Source organism: Neovison vison, chromosome 13 (genome assembly GCF_020171115.1).
Source record: "Neovison vison isolate M4711 chromosome 13, ASM_NN_V1, whole genome shotgun sequence".
Taxonomy (NCBI): domain Eukaryota; kingdom Metazoa; phylum Chordata; class Mammalia; order Carnivora; family Mustelidae; genus Neogale; species Neogale vison.
The window spans coordinates 99138012-99157864 of NC_058103.1; the positions used below are offsets into that span (position 1 = coordinate 99138012).

The following is a 19853-nucleotide window of genomic DNA, read 5'->3' on the forward strand; positions in this document are numbered from 1 at the left end:
CTCTGCCTGGTACTGCCTGACCTGCCCTCTAAGGGCTGCAGCCCTATCAAGCAACAGCTCAAACGTCCCCTCCCCTCCTGCCCACCTTCTTGCCCCAGTCACTGTCTATCCCCCAGGTTCTTCCTTCCCCGTCCATCTCAGCACTGGACTGAGAATGCTCTGCCATGTTATCCTGGCTCCCTTGCCGGAACCAAAGCGTCCTGCAATCACGCAGCAACCCAAACCACTGCCTATTGGACCCACAGCCCCACCGCTGACGTCTAGGGGCTTGGTATTTGGAGAAGGCCGGCAGGAAGGGAAGTCTGAGCTGAGAAGGCCTTGGGGGCAACGTCGAGGTCAGAGAAAGGGGAGGGGGCACCCCTGGTCCCAAATCTTTCCTCGCTCGAGTTCCACTGGGAGGAGGAAATGAAACCAGACTTAGCTCCAGAGCTCAACTTTCACAACTGGCAGGGGCAATTTTGGCCTTGATGACCCAACTAGAGCTTGTTTTCTAACCTGCATTTTGAGGGGAAAGCCACGGGTCGGGTTAAAGGCCTAAGGGACCTAAGCGCAGTGACCCTTCCCAAGCTGTCACACCCCGAATCACGCTATGGTGCCACACTATGGGGTACCCCAAACCGTACTCCTTGCCCTTGACTCCAAGCACCGGGCGCGGGTCCCCAGCACCCCAGAGGAAGCAGCGGCGCCACGTGGCCCACCCCGCCGCAGCCCTCGGCCAACCCTGCCCAGCCCCTTCCGGTTCACGCTCCGTGGTTCCAGCTCTTGGCGGGGTCAAGGGCCCTAGACCCCGGACTGCCCCACCGGCCGACCGCAGCCGCTTCGGGGTGCGAGTCCGGCGTGCTGCGGGGCACTCAGGCGCACACGGCCCCTTCTCTCCACCCCCCAGCCAAAGGCCCTGACCCCGCCCCTGTTTCGTCGGAAGCCACTGCGCCGCGGCGTTAGCTGAGAAGCCCCGCGCGCGACGCCTGGGGGCCCAGCCCGCCTGACGCGGAGCAAGAGCTGGGCCCGCGCGCACCACGTGACCGAGCGTGTTTCCCGGCGCCCTCTGGGGGCGCGCAGAGGTCGGGCGGGCCGAGGGCCAATTTCCCATGGTCCCTTCATTTGCATACACAACGTTGGAAGAATAGGGACAAAATTACATTTAATTTAGCTGTAATCACAAAGATACAATTACTGTGTGTACGAGATAATAAAAGGTCATAATGCTGTAATTATTTGGGGATTTTTGAAAAGCGTGCAGAATAGTCGTCATAACTGTAAAAGTATGGCACTTTTGAGCTTTATATAGTGGCCGGGAAAAACTGTACAACGTGCTCGCTTCGGCAGCACATATACTAAAATTGGAACGATACAGAGAAGATTAGCATGGCCCCTGCGCAAGGATGACACGCAAATTCGTGAAGCGTTCCATATTTTGTCTTATCCATCCCTCAATGCCAACATTTCCCACCAACAGGTTTTATCTTTTGTTTCACACAAAGGAAACTGTAGTCCCAGGAGATAGAATAAGAGGAGGTGGGCGTAGTCAGATTTTCTCCTTGCCCTGCTTTTTACGCCCGACCCCAGGCTTCGATCTTCCCCGACGTTGCCCCTGCTTTCCCCTGCACTATCCGGAGTCCTAAGGCACCTACCACTTAAGGAAGCGTATTTGCCAAAGTTGACCCGCTTCAGGTCCAAAATATAACAGGCCCCTAGTGCTATGACAGACCCAAGGGGACTGTAACAGGACACGCAACAAGACTTCTCTGAATGTCTCTGAATCTTAAAATGATGCCTCTCAATTTTAAAAACATAGCAATGCCCACTCCTTATTAAGCATCTACCATGTGCCAGGGGCTTCCAGTATCTCAGTGCTCCTGACAGCCCTGCCTTGTGCGTACTACTGTCAGCGTTTTACAGGAGACCCCAATAGGCAAAGCACCCTGTCAGCGATCATGTTATGAGAAAGAGGCTGCCGCGAGGCCCGGCAAGACCTTTGGAGGCACAGGCCCTGAAAAGATCGGGACCCTACCCCATCTGTGCAAAAAAGCACAGTCCTTCTTGGTTAAGATGGGAAGAGGGGAAAAGTCCAGTCAAGTTCAGATTTCCTGCGCGGACTTTATCGATGTGTTTTCTTTCCAGGAGGAAAAAAAAAAATAGTGTACAAGCTTTGCAGGTGCCTGAGCACACTCGTAGTGGGCCCAGCGGTCTCTACAGCCGCTCGGAGAGTAGCAGGGCTCTATCCAGGGCCGCAGAGCTCCCAGGCTCTGGACTCCCCACAGCTTCGGCAGGCAGCAGAGGCGCTCGGAGCCCCTGAGCCGCCCCAGGGCAGCGGCGAGTCCTCTCCCGGCGGGCGCTCGGAGCTGCCAAGCGGCGTTCCATCAGGCATCCATTTCTGTTCTCTTCAGTGGAGGTGAAATGATCCTTTCCAGGTAACAGACGAGAATGTGGGTCTGTAGGACCTCTCGTTGCGCCTTCTCCTCCGCTCACGGCCTCCAGTGCATGGAGTTGGAGGACAAGCTTTGGTTTTCCTTTCTTCTCCCAAAGATGCCTGGTTCTTTGGAGGAACTTGGGTAACTGGGTGCGTGGTTTTCAAAGTCTCCTTCTGAGATGCCAAACAAGGAAAAGACCAATGTTGGCGTGACTCTCTCTCCTTCTCAAGAAACTTGTTATTCCACTTGGTATGACCCGTTGTCTTGGAGCAGATACGAGGAAATACAGGCAATTCTTAGTCCTGGAAAAGCCAGACACCTGGCTGACTTACCTGGCTCTGCACAGTTCTGTGAAGTAGGTACCCTCTCCCGCCTCCAGTTTTAGATGGGAAGCTGAGGCGCAGAGAGATTCAACAACTTGCCCAATGTCACACAACTAGTAAATGGCAGAGAAGGGATTGAGACCCAGGGAATCTGGCTAGAGAGCTTGTGCTCGTAACCAAACACTACACCAGCTTGGATGGTAGAGAGTGAGAGATACAGCTGTTTAGAATTAATGGAAAGAGCACATGGCTCCAGTTCTGCTCTTGCTGGTTTTCTGAATTCAAGAACAGGAGTCATATTTTTGCAAAGGATCGAGGCTAGAATTTAGATCAGGGTAGCTGGGAATAGGTGCCTGGTGAACTTGCAAAATGTGAAGGAGTGGAGGAGCACCGTCTTTGGGACACGCTGGAAGAGGAAGAAAGTTTTCCTAGGCTGACAATCTCTTAGCCGACACCTGCCCTCCAAAATAATCCTTTTGATGAAGGATCTTCTGAGCAATAAATTTGTGCTTTATTAATATGATGCAAATGATTTTAATTGCCTCGCAATTGCTGATATTCAGAAGCACTCAGGGACTCCTTCCTTCGGACATTTCCAGCACCCAGACTAACCACAAAGTTGGAACCCCTTTATTGAGACATCTGTTGAGCTACTGGGATGCCCTAGGCCCTGTCCTGGAGATTCCAAGGAAGGGCAAGATGTGGCCCCTGTTGCCAGGGTACTTACAGTCCTATGGGAAACAGACATACAAAACGGAGGAGAACTCAGAGAACTGAATACCCCCTGAGTTTTTCATAAACCAAGTGCCATAGGAATGCAGAGGTGAGTCCCAGGAATCCAGAGGTCTTTTGTTGTTTGTTTGTTTTGCTTACAGTTTGCCAGATTTGCAGGATAGATGGAGTTGGGATTTCCTCCCAGGAGGGTGAAACATCAAGCCATGTTTGCCTGGTTCTTTATCCCCACACCCTGGACTCCAGAGCAGAACCTCCTGTGGGCACCGCCCAGGAGTGTGACACCAAAAATTTGGACGCAACACCCAGGAGGACGTTCTGTGCTCTACAGCCCTCTAGCTATTCCCCAAACCCCACGTTTTCTCCCTAAGACAAGGCTCCCTAATCTGGAGCCTTCGGACTCTGGGCTGTCATACCTAAATTGTGTCGCAAGGTGGCAACGTTGTGGCGAGAAATAGACTTTTTAAAAATCCTGGGGTTTTTTTCCAAAGCATATTTTCCCTATTAATGTTTCATTTAACTTAATTAGAATCTGGTAAACTAATTAAAGTAGCTACGAGCCCTGCAATCAGCAATAATTCGTATAATTATTGATAATTACATCCATACCAATCGTTTGGTTATTAACATTTGGGGGAGAACAAACCACTTCTGAAGGGACGAGGAACACAGGAGGGTTTTGCAACAAAGCTTTCTGGGTCGGATCCGCCTACACCTCCAATCTGCAGGGATTCTGGCCCAGACGGGGCACCCTTTCGGGATCGCCCCAGCCGCCTACGGCTTTTTCCCCCTCCACTTCGGGGGAATTCGGAAAGGGAAGGTGGAGAGAAATATTAGCTGGGCTCCTCTGTGTGGGCCGCGGCCCTGGAACTTCCTGCCTGGGCAGTGCCTGTCATTCCCATTTCACCGAGAAGGAAGTGCGGCTTCCAAAGGCGTGCTCACGCCAAGGGGGTCAAGGCTCGGGCTCTCCTCAGCACCTGCACTGTTGGGCGGTCCGACCACGGCCCGGCCCCCGCACGCCGTGAGGACGCAAGTCACTTCCTCTCGCGCCCTCAGTTTCACCGTCGGTACAGTGTCCAATGATCTGGTTGATTCCACCCACAGAAACGTTCCCGCTCCTTGGAAGGTTCCTGCTGGGACATCGAGCCTCCCGAGGACTTCTTCCGTGGGCGACACCTGACAGTTTAGTCGGAGCCCTCCGCGCCGACTGGAGTAGGGCTGTGAGCCCCAGCCTCCTGACTCCGCGCGCGCGGGGTCCTGGCCTGCGCCCCTTCCCTGCGGCCCGCTGCGCCCCGCGTGCTCGCCGCCCCGCCCCGGGCCCTCCAGGCGCCCCGCCATCCAGCTTCCCGGCCCGCGCAGCCCAGACCGCCAGGCCCGAGGGGAGGGGCGGAGAAGCGCGCGGAGATCCCCGGAATGTTGGAGGCCGGGGTCGTCGGGGCGCGGGTCCCGGCCTCGACTCACTGCCCGGCGCCCAGCTCCCGTCCCAGACGGAGGGGGTAGGAGGCCCGAGTATTAGTTTATGTGAGCCCAAACGGAGGCCTAGAGTAATAAAGGGAGCGACACGGCATCCTTGAGAGTCAGCCGAGGAGGTGAAACTGGAAGCCAGGGGTCAATTATCCCCAGCACTGGGCGCTTTCCGACTCCAAGCACACTCTTCCCCCACCTCCGCTGCCCCAAAAAGCGCGCAGCAGTTTCCATCCTTTATCTGTAGCCTAACCAGCAGGTGTGTTGTGAAAACAGGCCGACGGGAGGCCCGTAGCGAGGTGAGGTCTCAAGAACCGCGGCCAAGTAACAACCCACCCATGTCTGTCTGTCTGTCTCTCTCTCTCTCTCACACACACACGCACACACACACACACCCCTCATCCCCCAGGGGTGACGACCTGACTCCAGCGCAGGTGGGACTCACCTGGCTCCGTGGGCTCCTCCACGTCCGCACACCCTTTCGGACTGAAACGGACAGAACATTTAAACCCGCCAGGCCTCGCTCCTTTGAGGTAGAGGAGGGGCAGGCGGGAGGACAACTGTGCACGAGCACGGAGTCACGCCCTTCCCTTCCGGGCGTGCCCAGCCGAGGTCCACCCTACGTACCTCGCCCCCCGCCCCACCCCAGCGCTTACGGGCCAGGCGGGCGAGGCGCGTGCCTCCCGGCAATATTGATTGAACCTGGGCTTCCCGGCAGCGTCCCGTCTGCAAGGGCGCGCGGGGGTGACTTCCCCGGTGGGACAGGCGTGGGAAAGAGCAGGAGTAAATCCTCGGCCCCAGTGAGAGCTGCAGGGAAGAGTCGGAGACCATGGCACCCAGGAGGCTGCGGTAGTCCTCCTACCTCGGGCCAAGAGGTTCAAGGGAGTATCCCAAACGCGGGGAGAGGGTGGCCTGGAGGCAAACTGGGTATGTCTGAAGGACTGGGAGAGAGGTCGGGGCACTAGCTGCCGCCCACCCGAGCCCGGCGATTCTCAGACCAGTAGCGTCAGAACTCGCGCCTGAGGTCTTGGAGCCGCACCTGTTGAGCGTCCCGCAGCCCGCCGCCGCCCACCTCCCTCACCCCTACTCCCATCTCCACCGCCACAGCCCCAAGAAGTGACAGATTTCTTTTTTTATTAAAAACAAAACAAAAGTCACGGATACAGGGTGGTCTCCCCAAATAGGCTCAAGGTGGTCTCCATCTCGTGAGTCGTCGCCCTTTTTAAAGTGCTGTTACATCAAGAGGTTAACAAGAAAAAAAATTAGACAAAACCCAAAGGGGAATGCAAAATGGGACCGGAAGTAGGTCCAGGAGAAGGAAGCAAAATAATTTACAGCATAAATAAAACGGAACCCAATACTGAACCCAGAGAGACTCACAGTTCATTTATACCCATTGCACATAGCCACTTTGTCATTAGGAACAAGTTTCAGAATGGACGGGACAGGGGAGCGCGGGGCCAGCGCCGGCGAAGTTGCTACGCTGTGTATACAACTGGGGGGTCCGAGGCTGTGTGGGGCGGGGGAGACCCCCCTTTCCCCTTTCTTACCCCCTTTGGTCCAGTTAACCCCATGAGGTCCGATGCCCTGGAGTTAAACCGTGGGGCGAGGTGGTATTTACACTTGGAAACGCAGAAGGGGCCCTGGGCCAAGGCGCCCGGGAGGAGGGCGGGCGGGAGGCTGTATGTACATCGGTCGTGTCGGAATGGCTTGTTCCTCGCTCTCGGCCGCCGCGGCCGCGGGTATTTACAAGAAGAGAGCAGCATGGCTTGAGGGCGCGTGGGCGCGGCGAGGCCGGCCCTAGGGCAACAGCGGGGGCTTGAAGGAGCAGTTGCCAGTGCAATGGCGGGGCGTCAGCATCTTGCAGGAGAAGTGGTGTAGGGCGTCGTGAGCTTCTGAAAAGACAGTCGGGCAGGCCAAGTTGGGCACTTTGCTTGCCCAGCCTTGCCTGCGCGGCCTATGGGCTCCCTCCACTCGGCCCCCTTCCCTGCCCGCCCTGATCTCACCCACCCCCTTGGGACTCGAGGGCTCTCAAGTGAGCGGGTCAGAAAAACGTAGGAGTGTAGGAGAGAGAACCTGGCGATTTAGAACCAGTGCGCTGGTGCATTGCCCCATTATACAGAAGAAGAAACTGAGGCACACAAAGAGGGAAGTTAATCTGCCCAGGGCCAGATTTGGGTCCCACGGCAGATTTCCCAATGCCCAGGTCTCAAGGGGTTCTTTCTCTCTATTCTACCGTTCTAGAATTATTTCCCCATTTAAAACATTCGCACTTCCCTCCTCTCAGCTTCTGATTTAGGCAGACCTGGTCTTCCCCTCACTAGCCCCTTCATTTACTCAATCATTCATTAGCTCATTCATCGTCCATTCATCCGCCCATCTTTCATTCATCATTCATTCATTCAGTGGCACAGCCAGAGCCCGGCAACAGTCCTATCTTTGTTCCCCGGCATCCGCACCTTTTAATTTCTGCTGGATGGCATAGCGCGCCTTCCGCTCTTGGTCGAGTTCGTTACACAGAGTGTCTGGAAGACATGGGGAGGGCGGGTGAGGAAATGAGACCACTCTCCAGCCGGCCGGGGTCACAGCCCCCGGGCTCACCCTCTCCCCAGCGCTCAGCCCCTCCAAGAAACACATCCGGGAGCCGAGGGAGGGAGCACCAATGCTCCAACCTGCAACCGGGCAGAGGGAGGAAAAGGCCTGGGATGGCGCTTAAAGGCAGACGGATCTAACCAAAATTAAAGCAAACTTAGGCATTACTTCCCAGGTAATTTTACGCCTCGATTTTTAATTTAGAAACCATGGAAATTGCCGCGATAAGAAGTTCAATCACTCCATGTAATGATGCCTGCAAGCCGTTTGCTGGGCTCGCTTGCCATTCTGAGGCTAATCAGAGTATACAAAGGATATTAAATAAAAAAAATAATTGTTAAATTACCTTCAATTTAAATCCAAATGACTGAGCCAACATTGCGGCTCCTGCCAGAAGAGAGGCAGTTACGGCCCGTGCACGCGCTCACCTGACTCCCGTCTTACCTCTGACAATTTGCAGCTGTTGCACCATTTCTTCTCGATAAGCCAATTCCCTCTTCATTTGATCCTGAAAATTATCTGTGCAAATTGATTAAGTGAAAGCTGTGACGCACAGCCCCCTCCCCCGGCCCTATTTCCCCACTCCCCATTCCGCCCCCACCCGTTCGGTCTCCGGCCTAGCGGGAAACCCCGGAAAAGCAGGGTTCTGTGGCTGGTGCCTGGCGCGCAGCCGCGGCTGCCCTGACCTGGGGTCGGAGAGCGCTGGAAGAAGGCTCCCGAGCTGAGGTGGGGGTGAGGATGGGTTGGGGTAGGGTGGATCAGGAGGGGGGACGGGTACCTTTGAGACTCTGAAATTCTCGCTCCAATTTCTTGCGGAGCTCCATTTGCTCCAGGAGCAGTTTTTGCAATTCGTCTGCGAGGGGGCGAGAATAGGAGTAAAGGAGGGTGCGCGGGGCTCAGGCATCCCCCACCCCCACTACCACCACCAAGGTCCTGCAGGCCCCGCCCTGGCCCAGAGTCCTGAGGTGGTGGGGTCAGGAGGTAGAGGCCCTCTACACTGTTTTCCCATTCGCTTCCAAAGGATTTGGGCGAGCAAAAAGGGCTAGGAGACAGGTTGCCCAGGGGAATTAAATTCAGGATGGTGGAAGCCATGTTGGGCTAACCAGCCCGGCTTTTGCTTTAAGTCGTTCCCAACTCCCTAACCTTAGAGGCTGGCCCAGGACTTGGTTTACCCCTCCAAATGACACACCTAATTGTTCCCTTCAACACTAGGAGCTCGTGAAAGACCTGGACCCTTGCCCCAAAAAAGCACCTGTACTCACAACAGCCTGTTCACAATTTCGGGGGGGGGGGGCAGGTCCCCAAATCCATACTAAGAGCTCTCATATAAAGCACCAATGATGCTGAAGGTGATTGCGTGTCCTGTATAATCTGTGATTAGAAGAGTGGAAGACCACCAATGCTTCTCCCCCGTCCCCCACCACTTTCCAAGCCCATCCCATGGCTGGTTGAGAGCAGTGTGGTGGATAGCAGGTGGATGTGGAAAGCCCCGTTTGTGCCCTCAGAGCCAACTACAAAGGGATGGCGGGAGGTCTGCCCTGACCATGGAGCTATGGGGGATCTGGGTCTTCCCCATGAGGTGGCTCTCTGAGAAATCCCACCCTGAGCAGGTGCTGAGGAAACATAGAAATGGGAGGTAGAAGAGCAAAGTGGGGTCAGAGGTTCCTGTCCTCTGTGCCTCAAGCCACAGCTCCCCTGCAGATGGAGCAGCTACCCCAGGATCCCATTCTGAAAACAGGCTCTATCCTCACCCCATTTAGGGCATGTTGGGGGGGTGGTGATTATGCATTAATTCCAGGAAAAAAATAACCTCTCAGACATTCCTTAAATAAATCTCCTTGCAATCTTGCTTTTCAGAAAACGTCCTGTTTTCCAGTGAGGTTGGGAGACCCTGATTGCTCTGTCTCCTTGTTACACACACTGAGGATCATTACTCCTTGCCCTCTTTCACTGCGCTCTTCAGACAGGCCAGCCTTGGGAATCCAAACTTCTAAAGAACTTCTTCTGGGGGTTTGGTTCACTCTCCCCACCCTCACGCCCTCCCCCCAAACCTCTATGCCAGCATCATGCGCGCAAAGGAATGTCCTTTCCACTCAGTGAAATCTGATCCCCCCAGAGCCCTGTGTTCCCTCACACTCCCCTACAAGAAGGGGTCATCTCCCCCAAGCAGGGTGGACCCCCATTTCACAGATTTAACCTCACCTCTGGCCAGGTTCTCGATATCTTTCTCCACTAGCTGAGTTCCTGTGACATCCAGGGTGAGCCCATCTTCACCTGGGATACAAGGGCAGGTAAGAAGGGTTCTATCCTGAGAGAGGCCTTGGGAGGGGAAGAGTGAGCTGCCGGGAACTATGCTGTCACCCAGCTGCTCCAGATCATTTGTCTTTACAAGAGACAGTTACAGGCATCGAGTACCACCTACCTTCCAAGCTATCATTTTAGGGGTATAGCCCTCATTTTAGAGAGTGACCCACTGAAGAAGGACAGTGGACTCAGGAAATTAGGCGGTCTTAGGGCAGGAAGTGCCCTCTGACCTGCTTCATGTCGGTGATGGTGTCTCTCGTTTCCTTTTAGTACAGCCCCTTCCCTTACCCAGAAGAGCCCCAAACCCACTAAGGAGGACAGCAACTCAGGAAACCGGGCCTGCACCTCGCGCGCGCTGTTTAAATCTGTGTCTGCCAGCCTCAGGAGGGGACAAGCAGCCGCTTAACGCTCTATGGAAAGCCCTCCACGCAAGCCGAAGCCAGTTGGAACCTGGACGACCTGGGCCCCAGCTTCAGGGTGGGGTTGGTGCTCGAGGGTCCTAGGGCTCACCTCGGTCTGTATTTGCGGGACTTGGTTGGGAGATACTCCTTTGGTCTGGATAGGATTTCCTCGTTTCCAAATCGTCGGCGGTCGAGTGATTGTCTTCCTTATCTGGTTCTTAAAGGCAATAAACCGAGTTTCAAGGAGAAGCAAAGAAACCGTGACCCCGATACGGCCAGAGCTGCCACGGTCGGGGCGCCCGAGCCCTAATTAAAAGCGTTGTGGCCGCCGCTGGTTCCCGGCTGTGCGCCTGGGCTTGCACCCTCAGGCTTTGGGCCGGGCACCCCCTCCCCCGCGCGCGGTCTGCTCATCTCGCGCTCCACGCCCCCTCCCCAGCCCCTCGGAAAAGAACAAGACGAGCAGCCGAGCCCACCAGGGACGAGCGACCTACATCGCGCGCAGATACTGGGGCACCGCGAGCGCGCGTGGCCGCCGGGTCTGCCTGCGCCGCTCCCGCCGAGAACGCGGCCCAGGCGGCGACCCGCGCGGGGTGGCAGCGGGGGAGATATCCTTTCGGGCTTGGATTGCCTGGATTTCCGAGGCCCTCCGCCCCTCCTCTTCGAGGCACTGGGGCCCGGCACACGGGCAGGCTCCCCCCGGGTTGGGTCGCAGCTACCGCGGCGATTTAGGGGTGTCCAAGCGCGCAGCCGAGCGCCCGCACCCTCCGCCCTAATCCGGCCTGCCCAGGGAGGACCTCGAGGCCAAACATTTGCCGAATAAATGAGAGGACTTGAATGAGGTGCCAGGAGCGATTTTTAAAAAGGATTTAAGTCAGAGTGTGAGGTGCACATGAGCGTGTGTAGTGCGGTGGACAGGGCGGTTTGTTAAGTGACCAAACGATGGAAGTTTCTGGGAGTTCTCTCTTGGCTTCCTCTTCCTTTATTTTTCTCTCCCGCTCCCTCTTTCTCTAGCTTTCTCTGCCTCTTTTTTCTCCTCTTGTCTCTCCTCGCAGCCCCCTCCCTCCGCCCCGGCCCTCCGCCCGTGGTCCCCACGTCACATTGGCCAGCGACCTCGGCAGGGGGGCTGGGGGCGTTACCGTGGGCCTCGGGGGTGCAGAGGTAGGAGGCCGCGGGCCCCAGCGCCGCCGCGCTCTTCACATGCTCGTCCCGCTCTGGCGCGTACACCTGCGGCGGCCGAAAATGACAGGCGGTTAGGGGGGCGCTTGAAGCGGCTCAGGGCCGTTCAGCCCTGCGCTGTGGCCGAGAGAGAGCGCTGAGAGGGGAGGCGGAGGTCGGCTAGCCCGCGGGACCCGAGCGCCCCGGACGCTAGGAGGCATGCGGCGCAGCCTGGCGCCCTCGGAGGCCGCATTGCATCACCGTAGTAGCGTCAACGATAATTATTAGCGCCCTCGATAAATTAGCAGAAAGACAAAGCGGCTCTCAAGCCAAGGACCATTCACAGCGAGCCCCCCACCCCCAACTCCTTTCGGCATCTTCCGCCAGCCCTCGCCCAGTCCCCGCATAAATGACGCCTTTCGCATCCAGCTAATGATTCGTGTTTTAATGGACCTAATGGAAATGTACAGGTGTGCGCACCCACTTTCAAACGACCAACGATTTCAGCTTAGTTGCACAGTCCCCACCACAACCCGTGGCCCAGCCAACCTGGGAGCCCCTCTGCTGCCCTGCAAGCTGTCTTGAAAGCTGCCTACCAGTGAACCCTGCGGTTCCCAAGGCTGGAGTTCAACGGGACTCAGAAAACTACTTATAGGGGTGGAGGACGATTCTGGGACTGATACTGCTGGGGCCCGGGCTGAGGGAGACCCTGTCCTCTCCTCATCAGCTTGTCTTCCCTGGGACTCTGATCCCCACCTGGGTGCGTGTGCCATTGGCGCTTTTCTCTGGCTTTGGGTCCCTTTATCTGCCCGGCGTTCTTTCCGCAGACAGCTTTTCTGTCTGTGTTACTGAGAGTCTCTGCCTGTCTCCACCATCCCTCCCTCAACCAACAAAAATGTAAAGCACCCCTTTCTCAGGCCTGCACACCCTCCTCCCCGATTTTCCGAAACCCTTACACGGAGGTCCCAGCAAGTTCCACAGCGCTACCGAAGCTGGGCCTACCCAGAGTAGCTGGGGCCTGCCGCGCTCGAACGCCTGCTCCAAACACGATTCCTGTCCCTAACTTGGCCAGTACCTGCCCCACATCCCCGAGGTGCCGAGGGGTAAGCGGGGAGGCGCCACCAGCGAGGCAGGCGCTGGGCTCACCTTGGCCGGCGCGGGGCCCCCCAGCGGCCCGCAAGGCTCTCGCAGCTCATAGCCGCTGCTCGGCGGGCTCCTCTCCGGTCTCCGCACCACGTCGTCGGCCGCCAGGTCCCCAAATGACCGGCTGGCGGTGGGCAGCCCGGGGCGGCGCCGGGAAGGAGGGCTGCCGCCATCTGGGGAGTCTGTGGGACCGTCGGCGCCCGAGGAGGTGGTAGACGGGGGCCCTGCGGGCTGGTCGGCGTCCGGGCCGCCTCCCGTGCTGGGAGCACTGGGTACACCCGACTCGGTCTCATCTGGAGCGCCCTCATCGTCAGGGAAGCGGTTGGACTCCACGTCCACCTCGGGCTCGTCAGCAGTGTCCACGTCGGGCGAGGCGGAGTGGTAGCTGGAGCTGCCCTCGCTCAGAAAGTCTGGGCTCACATAACCACCGCCGGACCCCGCTCCCGGCCCTGGCCCACGAGCAGGCCCCGCGCCGTACGCGTCGCGGGCGCTACCGTAGAGCTTGGCGATGCTCTCGGCGTCCTTGACCACAGGTCGGAAGGCCGACACATAGGAGCCTTTGCGTGCGGGCGGAGGTGGTGGGGCAAGTGGAGCCAGAGGCGGCGGCAGCGCCTCGTCCGCGCCGTCCTCGTCCAGGGGCCCGCGGGACAGAGCGCTCGGACAGCGCTCCTCTGCGCCCAGGCTGCCCTCCTTGGCGGGCTCGGCACCGTCCAGGGACTCCGGGCCGCCGCTGCCGGCTGCTGCCGCTGCCGCCGCCGCCGCCGCCGCTACAGCGGCCGCCACGGCCTTGGCTTGACTCTGCGCAGCTGGATAGGGCGGCACCGGCAGGCTGCCTGCCGCCGGCCAGAACATGGGAAACGTCGGATATACGGTAGCGGCGGCGGCCGCTGCCGCCACGGCTGCTGCGTCCTTGGCCGCCCCAGAGGGCTGGTGACCCCAGAACATGGCTCCGCCACCCGGGCCAGGGCCTGCCCCCGGGGGCAAGTGGCCGGATCCTGGCCCGCCCGCGCCTCCGCCAGTGCCCGCACCCGCGCCGCTCCCGGTGCCTGGGCCTCCCTTGGGCTCGCCCGCGCCTAGCACCGGGTCGTCCTTTTTAGGGCAGAGGCCGAAGGCCGTGGGGAAGCTGTAGGGGTGAGGGAAAAGCGGCGGGGGCAGTTTCTGCAAGAGGCCAAAGCCCTTGCTGGGCACTGGGATCACTGGGTAGCTGCGTACGCCGGCGCCGCCACCAGGACCTCCAGGGCCCGCCGGGCCGCCGGCTCCTGCGGCTAGACCAAGTCCCCGCTGCGGGTGGGGAGGAGGGGGCCCAGGAGGCCCGGTGGCCTCGTCTTCGCCACAGCGCAGGGTTTTGTGGGGCGGCGGGCCTGGGGCCATCTCTGCGCCACACCCCGGGCCGCCCCCGCCGCCAGCACCACCCTTCCCCTGCCCACCCGACCCGCCATTAGCGCCGCCACCGCCGCCTCCTTGCAGCGAGAAAGTCCGCTTGCGCGTGCCGCCATTGAACATGGCCTTGACGTCCTCCCAAGCGTGGCTCAGTTCATCTGTGGCCGACTTGTCACTGAGTTTGAGATGACGGCGCCACGAGTTGAAGTTGGCGGCGTCGGGCTGTGTGTACTTGGCGTCCGGTGTGCGGTGCGAGTGGAAGATGAACTTGTTAGGCGAGAAGTACATGCTGCAGTAGCCGCACTTGATGCACTTGGCACGCGAGCTGTTGTAACGCGCGGGGATGAAGCTGCCACGGGAGCCCCACGCGCACTCGTGCACCACATCGAAGGCGAAGTTCTCCGGCAGCTTGGGCGGCTTATGCTCGCCCAGGAACGACTTGCACAGGCGTTCGGCCTCGCGCTTGGTGATCATACCACAGCGGCGAGATGAGATCGGCATGGCCCCGGCCCGACGCAGAATCTCCAGCTGTACTGGCGTGCACTGCACGCACGTGATGCCCAGGGCCACGCGGCGGTTGTGGATTTCATTGTAGCTGTAGTTCTTGAGGAGAGTGTTGGAGATCTGCGCCAGGCAAAGGCGCTCCTGGCCGTCGATGACCAGAGACACGATAGGCACCCCGTACAGCGACGTCTCGCCCACCTGGTTGGGTTTGAGAGCGCTGGAGCCGGAGTAGGGTTGCAGCTCCTGCTTAGAGTTGGGTGAGGAGTTGCCCTCGCGCCCCGGCCCCAGCTGAGTGGTGAGAGCCTCCATGCCGCCGCTCCTGCGAAACAGAGAAAGCAAAGAGCAGATGAGCCATTTTCAGCGCCACCGTGGCTCCGGCCCGCCCAGCGGGGCGCACGGAGTTGGGAGCCTGGGGAACTTGGCTAACCGGAGTCCAAGCTCATTCGCCCCCTGGACGGGAGCCTTTTTGTTATTCAGACGCGTGCTGGCGCCACAACAAAAGCCCCTGGGGTCTGGGGGAGAAGGGGTAATTGAGACCTCAGGAAGCCCGGCAGCTAGGAACCCAATTTTGTTTTCGGATTGTGGAGGAAGTGGGGCCCAGAGACGGAGAGTGACTTGCCCAAGGCCACACAGCAAAGCCATTTCCGAACCCAGGCTTCCCAACGTCCAGATCCGTGTGCCTTTGGCTACCCTCGCAGCCTGCCCTACCCGCCCGGGTCCTGAAGCCCGGACTTCGGGGACGGCTGCCCCTCTGCTCAGTCGCGCATGCACGAGGGCGGGCGGGGGAGGCGCTGGGAGGGATCCAGACGGGGGGAGGGGCGGTCACTGCCCATCTCCAGACAGCAGGGGGCGGGGGGGGGGCGCAAAGAGAAGGAGGAGGGTCTCGAGGCCTTGGAGGGGTGTGTGTGTGTGGGGGGGGGGGGGAGGCTGAAAGGACCGCTGTTCGCGGTGCTGAATCCGGCTCTCCAAAGCTCGCTGTGCGCGCCCAGCCCCAGGGCGGCCCACACCGCACTCAGCTCCGTGCCGAGCCGGTTCCCGAGGATAGCAGCACTGGTTCCACAAACCCGAGCTTCTCCTCTCACGCCCAGAGCCTCACGTTCGTTGAGAAGAAAGATACCGGCTGGAAATACAAACCGTTTTTTCCCCAGCCATCAGTCGACCAGCGTCACGCAGTTCCTAACCACATTTTCTGCATTTTTAGCTGCGTTCTGTACCAAAGCTGGTTTCCATCCGGGTCAGCGCGTGGGGCAGAGGGGTTCTCGATGAAGTTTCTCAGGAGCCACTTCTCCTTTGCTTCCAACAGCCCACTCCCTAAGTTTTCCTCCTTCTTCAGATATGCCTTTTCTGCTCAGGCCACATGCAGTCTCTCCCGGCTCCGGGCTTCCTCTTTTGGGGGCGTCTCCTGAGTATACTTCAAGCCGGGCTCTCCCAATTCATATCCGGCGCAACAACTCTCCTGCTGGCGGTTGTTCGGAGCCACAAGGCTCCAGGTCAAAAGTTGCTGCCGGTCCCGCGCTTTGATCTCTGGCCCAAGCAGGGTGGTAGCCTCTCCCATGGACCATGGCAGCAGAAGGACCCAGGGACTGATGCTTGGGGCCCTCTAGGTCGCCTGGCCCAGCCACGTGTCCTCAGACACCAAAGGCTCTCATCCAGCCCTCGGATGCAGGCACTCCTGCGGCGGAGGCAGCTCAACCCTGAGGGCCCCTCTCTTAAACTCATCAGAAAAGGCAAATCCATTTTCAGAGGGGCAGCTCCAGTGAGACTGGGGATCCGAGTTCAAAAGCCTTCATGGAAAAGACTGGGCTCTTCTGTCTGTCTCTTTCCCTCCCTCTGTTTCTCTAGGTGCCCCTCATCTGTCGATCTTATCTGTCCCTGAGCTGCCTGTCTCTCCCAGCTCGCTCCTCTTTCTCCCATCTGTCTTCATACCTTCTTCAAGTATCAAGCTATTTATCTGTTATCTGTCTATTTCATCTTTATCTCCGGGGATCGAATTGAAACAAGTTGACCCTCCTTTCACGTTAAAGTCCCCTGTAACATCTCAGGAGGCAAAAACACTGTCCTAACTCCCCAGCTGAGGCCAGCCCCGCAGCCCCCTGAAGAGCTCTCGGGCGGGATTGGGAAGGTGACAGGGGTGGGGGGGGTGCTCCGAGGCTCTGGGAAATGACGATGTCTTCTCGGTTTCCCGAAATCGGCAAGTGTGTCCTGCCCGCATGCAGTGAAGGGTGCGCCTCAGAGCAGAGCGCGTCCTCCCCAGGCTGAGGGTCTGGGGGCCCCGCAGGTTTTTCCGGAGTGGAGGGGGCTCTGGGCCCCAGAACCAGGAGAAGGGGGGCCCTAGAAAAGGAACCGAATTTCGAGGGCCAGAGCGGAAAGCCCGGGCAATGAGCTGTACGCAGCGGTCAGGAGCAGCCGCCAGGGCTGCCTTGAGGAGCCCTCTCCGGCTCCTGGGGCTTGAGGGGTGAGCTTGGAGAGGGCGACGAGGCGCTAGGCGGACAGCACTGGGAGTGAGGCGATGGAGTCCTTAGGTATAATAAAAACAACAGCCACAAGAACCCAAATCGGAACTAAACGAAAAGAGCTGTATGGGCAGGGCGCGGGGGCGGCGGGCGACCCGACGCGGGTACTCACCGTGCGGCGGAGGCTGGAGCCGGGCGAGCGGTGAGAGGAGGTGCGCGGCGGGCGGAGCGGCGGGCGGGAGTCCGGGATCCGCCGGGCTCTCCGGGTGACGGCGCGGCCCCTCCCCGCGCGCGCGCACAGCCGCGCTCCCGGGCTCCTCGCGCTCACACCCGCGGCCCCGCTGGCCCCTCCCGCGCGGCGCGGGCTCTCAGCGGGCGCTGGACGCCAGGGCCCCTTGAGCGAAGACGTGTGCCCTGCGCCGCTGCCCCGGAGGCCCCGGACGGGCCCGGAGCGGAGGCCGAAGCCTGGAGCGCATGGCGCGGCGACGGGCACGGCGCGGTCACAGCCTGAGTGGCGAGGCCGGCGCGGGGCGGGAGCGCCTGACAGCTGCGAGCCGGGGCGCCACACCCACCGCCCGCGCAGTCACTCGCGCCCTCCCAGGGTCCTCTAGCCCGCGGGCCACGCGCCGCGCCCGCCGCCTCCTGCAGCTCCCGGGCCTGCGCGCCCCAGGTAAGCGGCCGCACACCTGCGCCCTGCGCCCGGCACCTGCGGCCCACACTCGCCAAGGGGGACAGGAGGGAGGAAGGGCTTGGGGCCGCAAAGTTTGCCTCCCAGGACAAAGTAGGGGAGGCCCCACCCCTCTGTCTGGGTCAAGGCCGGATGGCCGGGCTGAGGAAGGCTCTGGAGGAAGGGGCGCGAGGGAGGGCATCGCACTTTTGGGCCAAAGCAGTGGATCCCGAGAGTGGCCCCTGGGAGCCACTTGGGTAACCAGAGGCCTGCTGGGCAGAAAGAAGGGTGTGGGCGGGGGCGGGGCGGGGGAGGGATAGCTGGGAAGGGGCAGAATCAACTTCTCCACCGCTTCTGATTTGGTTGGAAGGCGTCAGGACACACCAGCCTGGGGAGGGACGACTCCTTTACTAAGTAGTAGAATTGGATTTGGGCCACCCACACCCCCGCCCCCGCCATGGTTGCTTCCCCCATCAACTGCGACCTGCCCCGAGTAGGAACTAAGTCGTCTTTGGGAGATACCGGGGGTCAACTACTTTCTAGGAGGCTGCTAGAGTCTGCTCCAGCTCTCCTGCTAACTCAGTTTCCCCGTAGTAGGGGTTTAGCCCCCCCCCATGCTCCAGACACCCCTTGGCATCTTCTCTCTTTGCGAAGCTCCATCTCTCTCCCCTCTTCTTTCCCCTCTGTTGTGCCTGTACGTTTCTGTGTTCACTATTATTTTCCTCCACTACCCCTTTGGGTCACCGTGTTCTCCCTTTCAATCTCCGCCTCTACTTCATTTGAGTTACCAGTCTCCCCCCCCCCCCATTTGTTCATACCCGGGCGCCCCCTCAACCACCCCCCCCACGGCATTAAGTGTCCTTAATGGACACGTTAATTAAACTGTAATTAATCATACTGTCCAGCCTAAGTTTGAACAATTACCCTAATCAAACAGAAGTTAATAATGGCAGGGATGGCCCGGGGCGCGGCGGGCCGCCCGGGCAGGGGGCGAAGCGGCCACTGTGGCTACCGACGTTGGCAGCAGCGGCTAGCGCAGCCTGTCCTTGGAACCCGAACGGTGCCATAAATCTTCCGCGGCCGGCGGCGCGGAGTCGCCCTCGCCCCCGCCCCCTCGTTTTCCCTTTACGCTCTGGGTTACAGTCCCTCTCCCCTCCCGCATTCCGCCTGCTCCGAGGTTCGTCACTCCTTCTCCTTCGGTCAGTCCACTTCTTTCCTCTCGTTTTCCTCTTCTCCCCAGGCTCCCAGGGACCCTGGGAGAATCCTCTGAGGGCGCGACCGGATTGCCCAGGCCTTGCTGTTGGAGAAAGGGGCCCGGCCTGACTCGTTTGTCACCCCCTCCCCTTGGCTACCGTGTTATCCAAGTCCTCAAAAACTACCCCCAAGTTTAAGGGTTCTGTCTGCTCTGCGGTGGCCCTTCTAGAGCGGCATCTCGCTCTTTCACCTCCTTCAGTTTCCGTCTTTCTCCCTCTTGGATCTCCTTTCCTTTTTCTCTTCTCTCAGAGCCTGCTCAGCCCTTTTCTCTGCTTCTGGTCCCTCCGTTAATGCATCTTTCCCAGGCTTTTCCTCCGTCCCGCTTTAATTCTACCTCTCTTTGCCCTCCCCCGCCCCGTTACACTTCCCTTCGAGGTAAACAGGAACCCATTTTCCGTCCCAGTCCGAGAGCCGCCCCCAGCCTCCACCTGCTCATCCCCCTTCCCTCTGCCCGGCCTCCCCCATCCCATAATTACAATCCCCTTCGGTAATTATTCTTAGGCTCCTAATGATTTTTTAAAAGGCATCTCAGAATTCGGTGTGGTAGTGACAACGATCGCGGAGCCAGGACGCCCCCGGGGTACTGAGGAGGTGGGAGTGGAAAGAGGAGGGGCAAGGCCTGTGTCCTGCCTCTATTGTACTGTGGGGGCCAACAGCGCCTCCGGGGCCGGCCTCTAGGGCGTTTCCGGCAGCCTGGCCCCGGGGCCCCTGGGGACTTCTCAGACAAAAGTTCCCTCCCGGGTTCTGGCACTAAGGCTGAGCAGGGTTGCCCCTGCATCTCCGTTCAGCACCAAGCTGCAGACAGCTCTCTGCACCCAAGACCGGCTTCGCAGACCCCACCCAACGCTCAATCCAGGGTCTGAGCTAGAGAAAGACTGAAGGCGTGTGAAGAGAGGCTGGGGAGGTGACACCGCTCGCTTGGGGGGCAATGGTCTCTGGTGAGTGGGTGTCGGGGGTGGGATCTGGGCTCTGCTCTGGACCAGCATCCAGTTGGGAAGGATCATTGGATCACCGTGAACTGCATTTTACAGTTGCACAGCAGGTTCTCACAGTGGCTGTGGGACTAGGTA

At 59.3% G+C, this 19853-nt stretch overlaps 1 protein-coding gene and 1 non-coding gene across 2 annotated transcripts; one reads left to right on the top strand and one right to left on the bottom strand.

Annotated features, from left to right (window-relative positions):
• The first annotated feature begins 1310 nt into the window (after positions 1–1310).
• Positions 1311–1417, top strand: LOC122894863. The gene has a single exon (XR_006381869.1). It is a non-coding gene; the product is annotated as a U6 spliceosomal RNA (small nuclear RNA).
• A 5313-nt stretch (positions 1418–6730) lies between these two features.
• On the bottom strand, positions 6731–15051 carry SKOR1 (SKI family transcriptional corepressor 1). Its single transcript, XM_044230877.1, has 9 exons — positions 14960–15051; positions 12529–14743; positions 11364–11451; positions 10337–10444; positions 9725–9796; positions 8301–8375; positions 7967–8041; positions 7390–7455; positions 6731–6825 (listed from the first exon to the last, which is right to left on the bottom strand). Exons 1-9 carry the CDS (start codon positions 15049–15051, stop codon positions 6731–6733), a joined length of 2886 nt encoding a protein of 961 aa, XP_044086812.1.
• Between the last annotated feature and the right edge of the window lie 4802 nt (positions 15052–19853).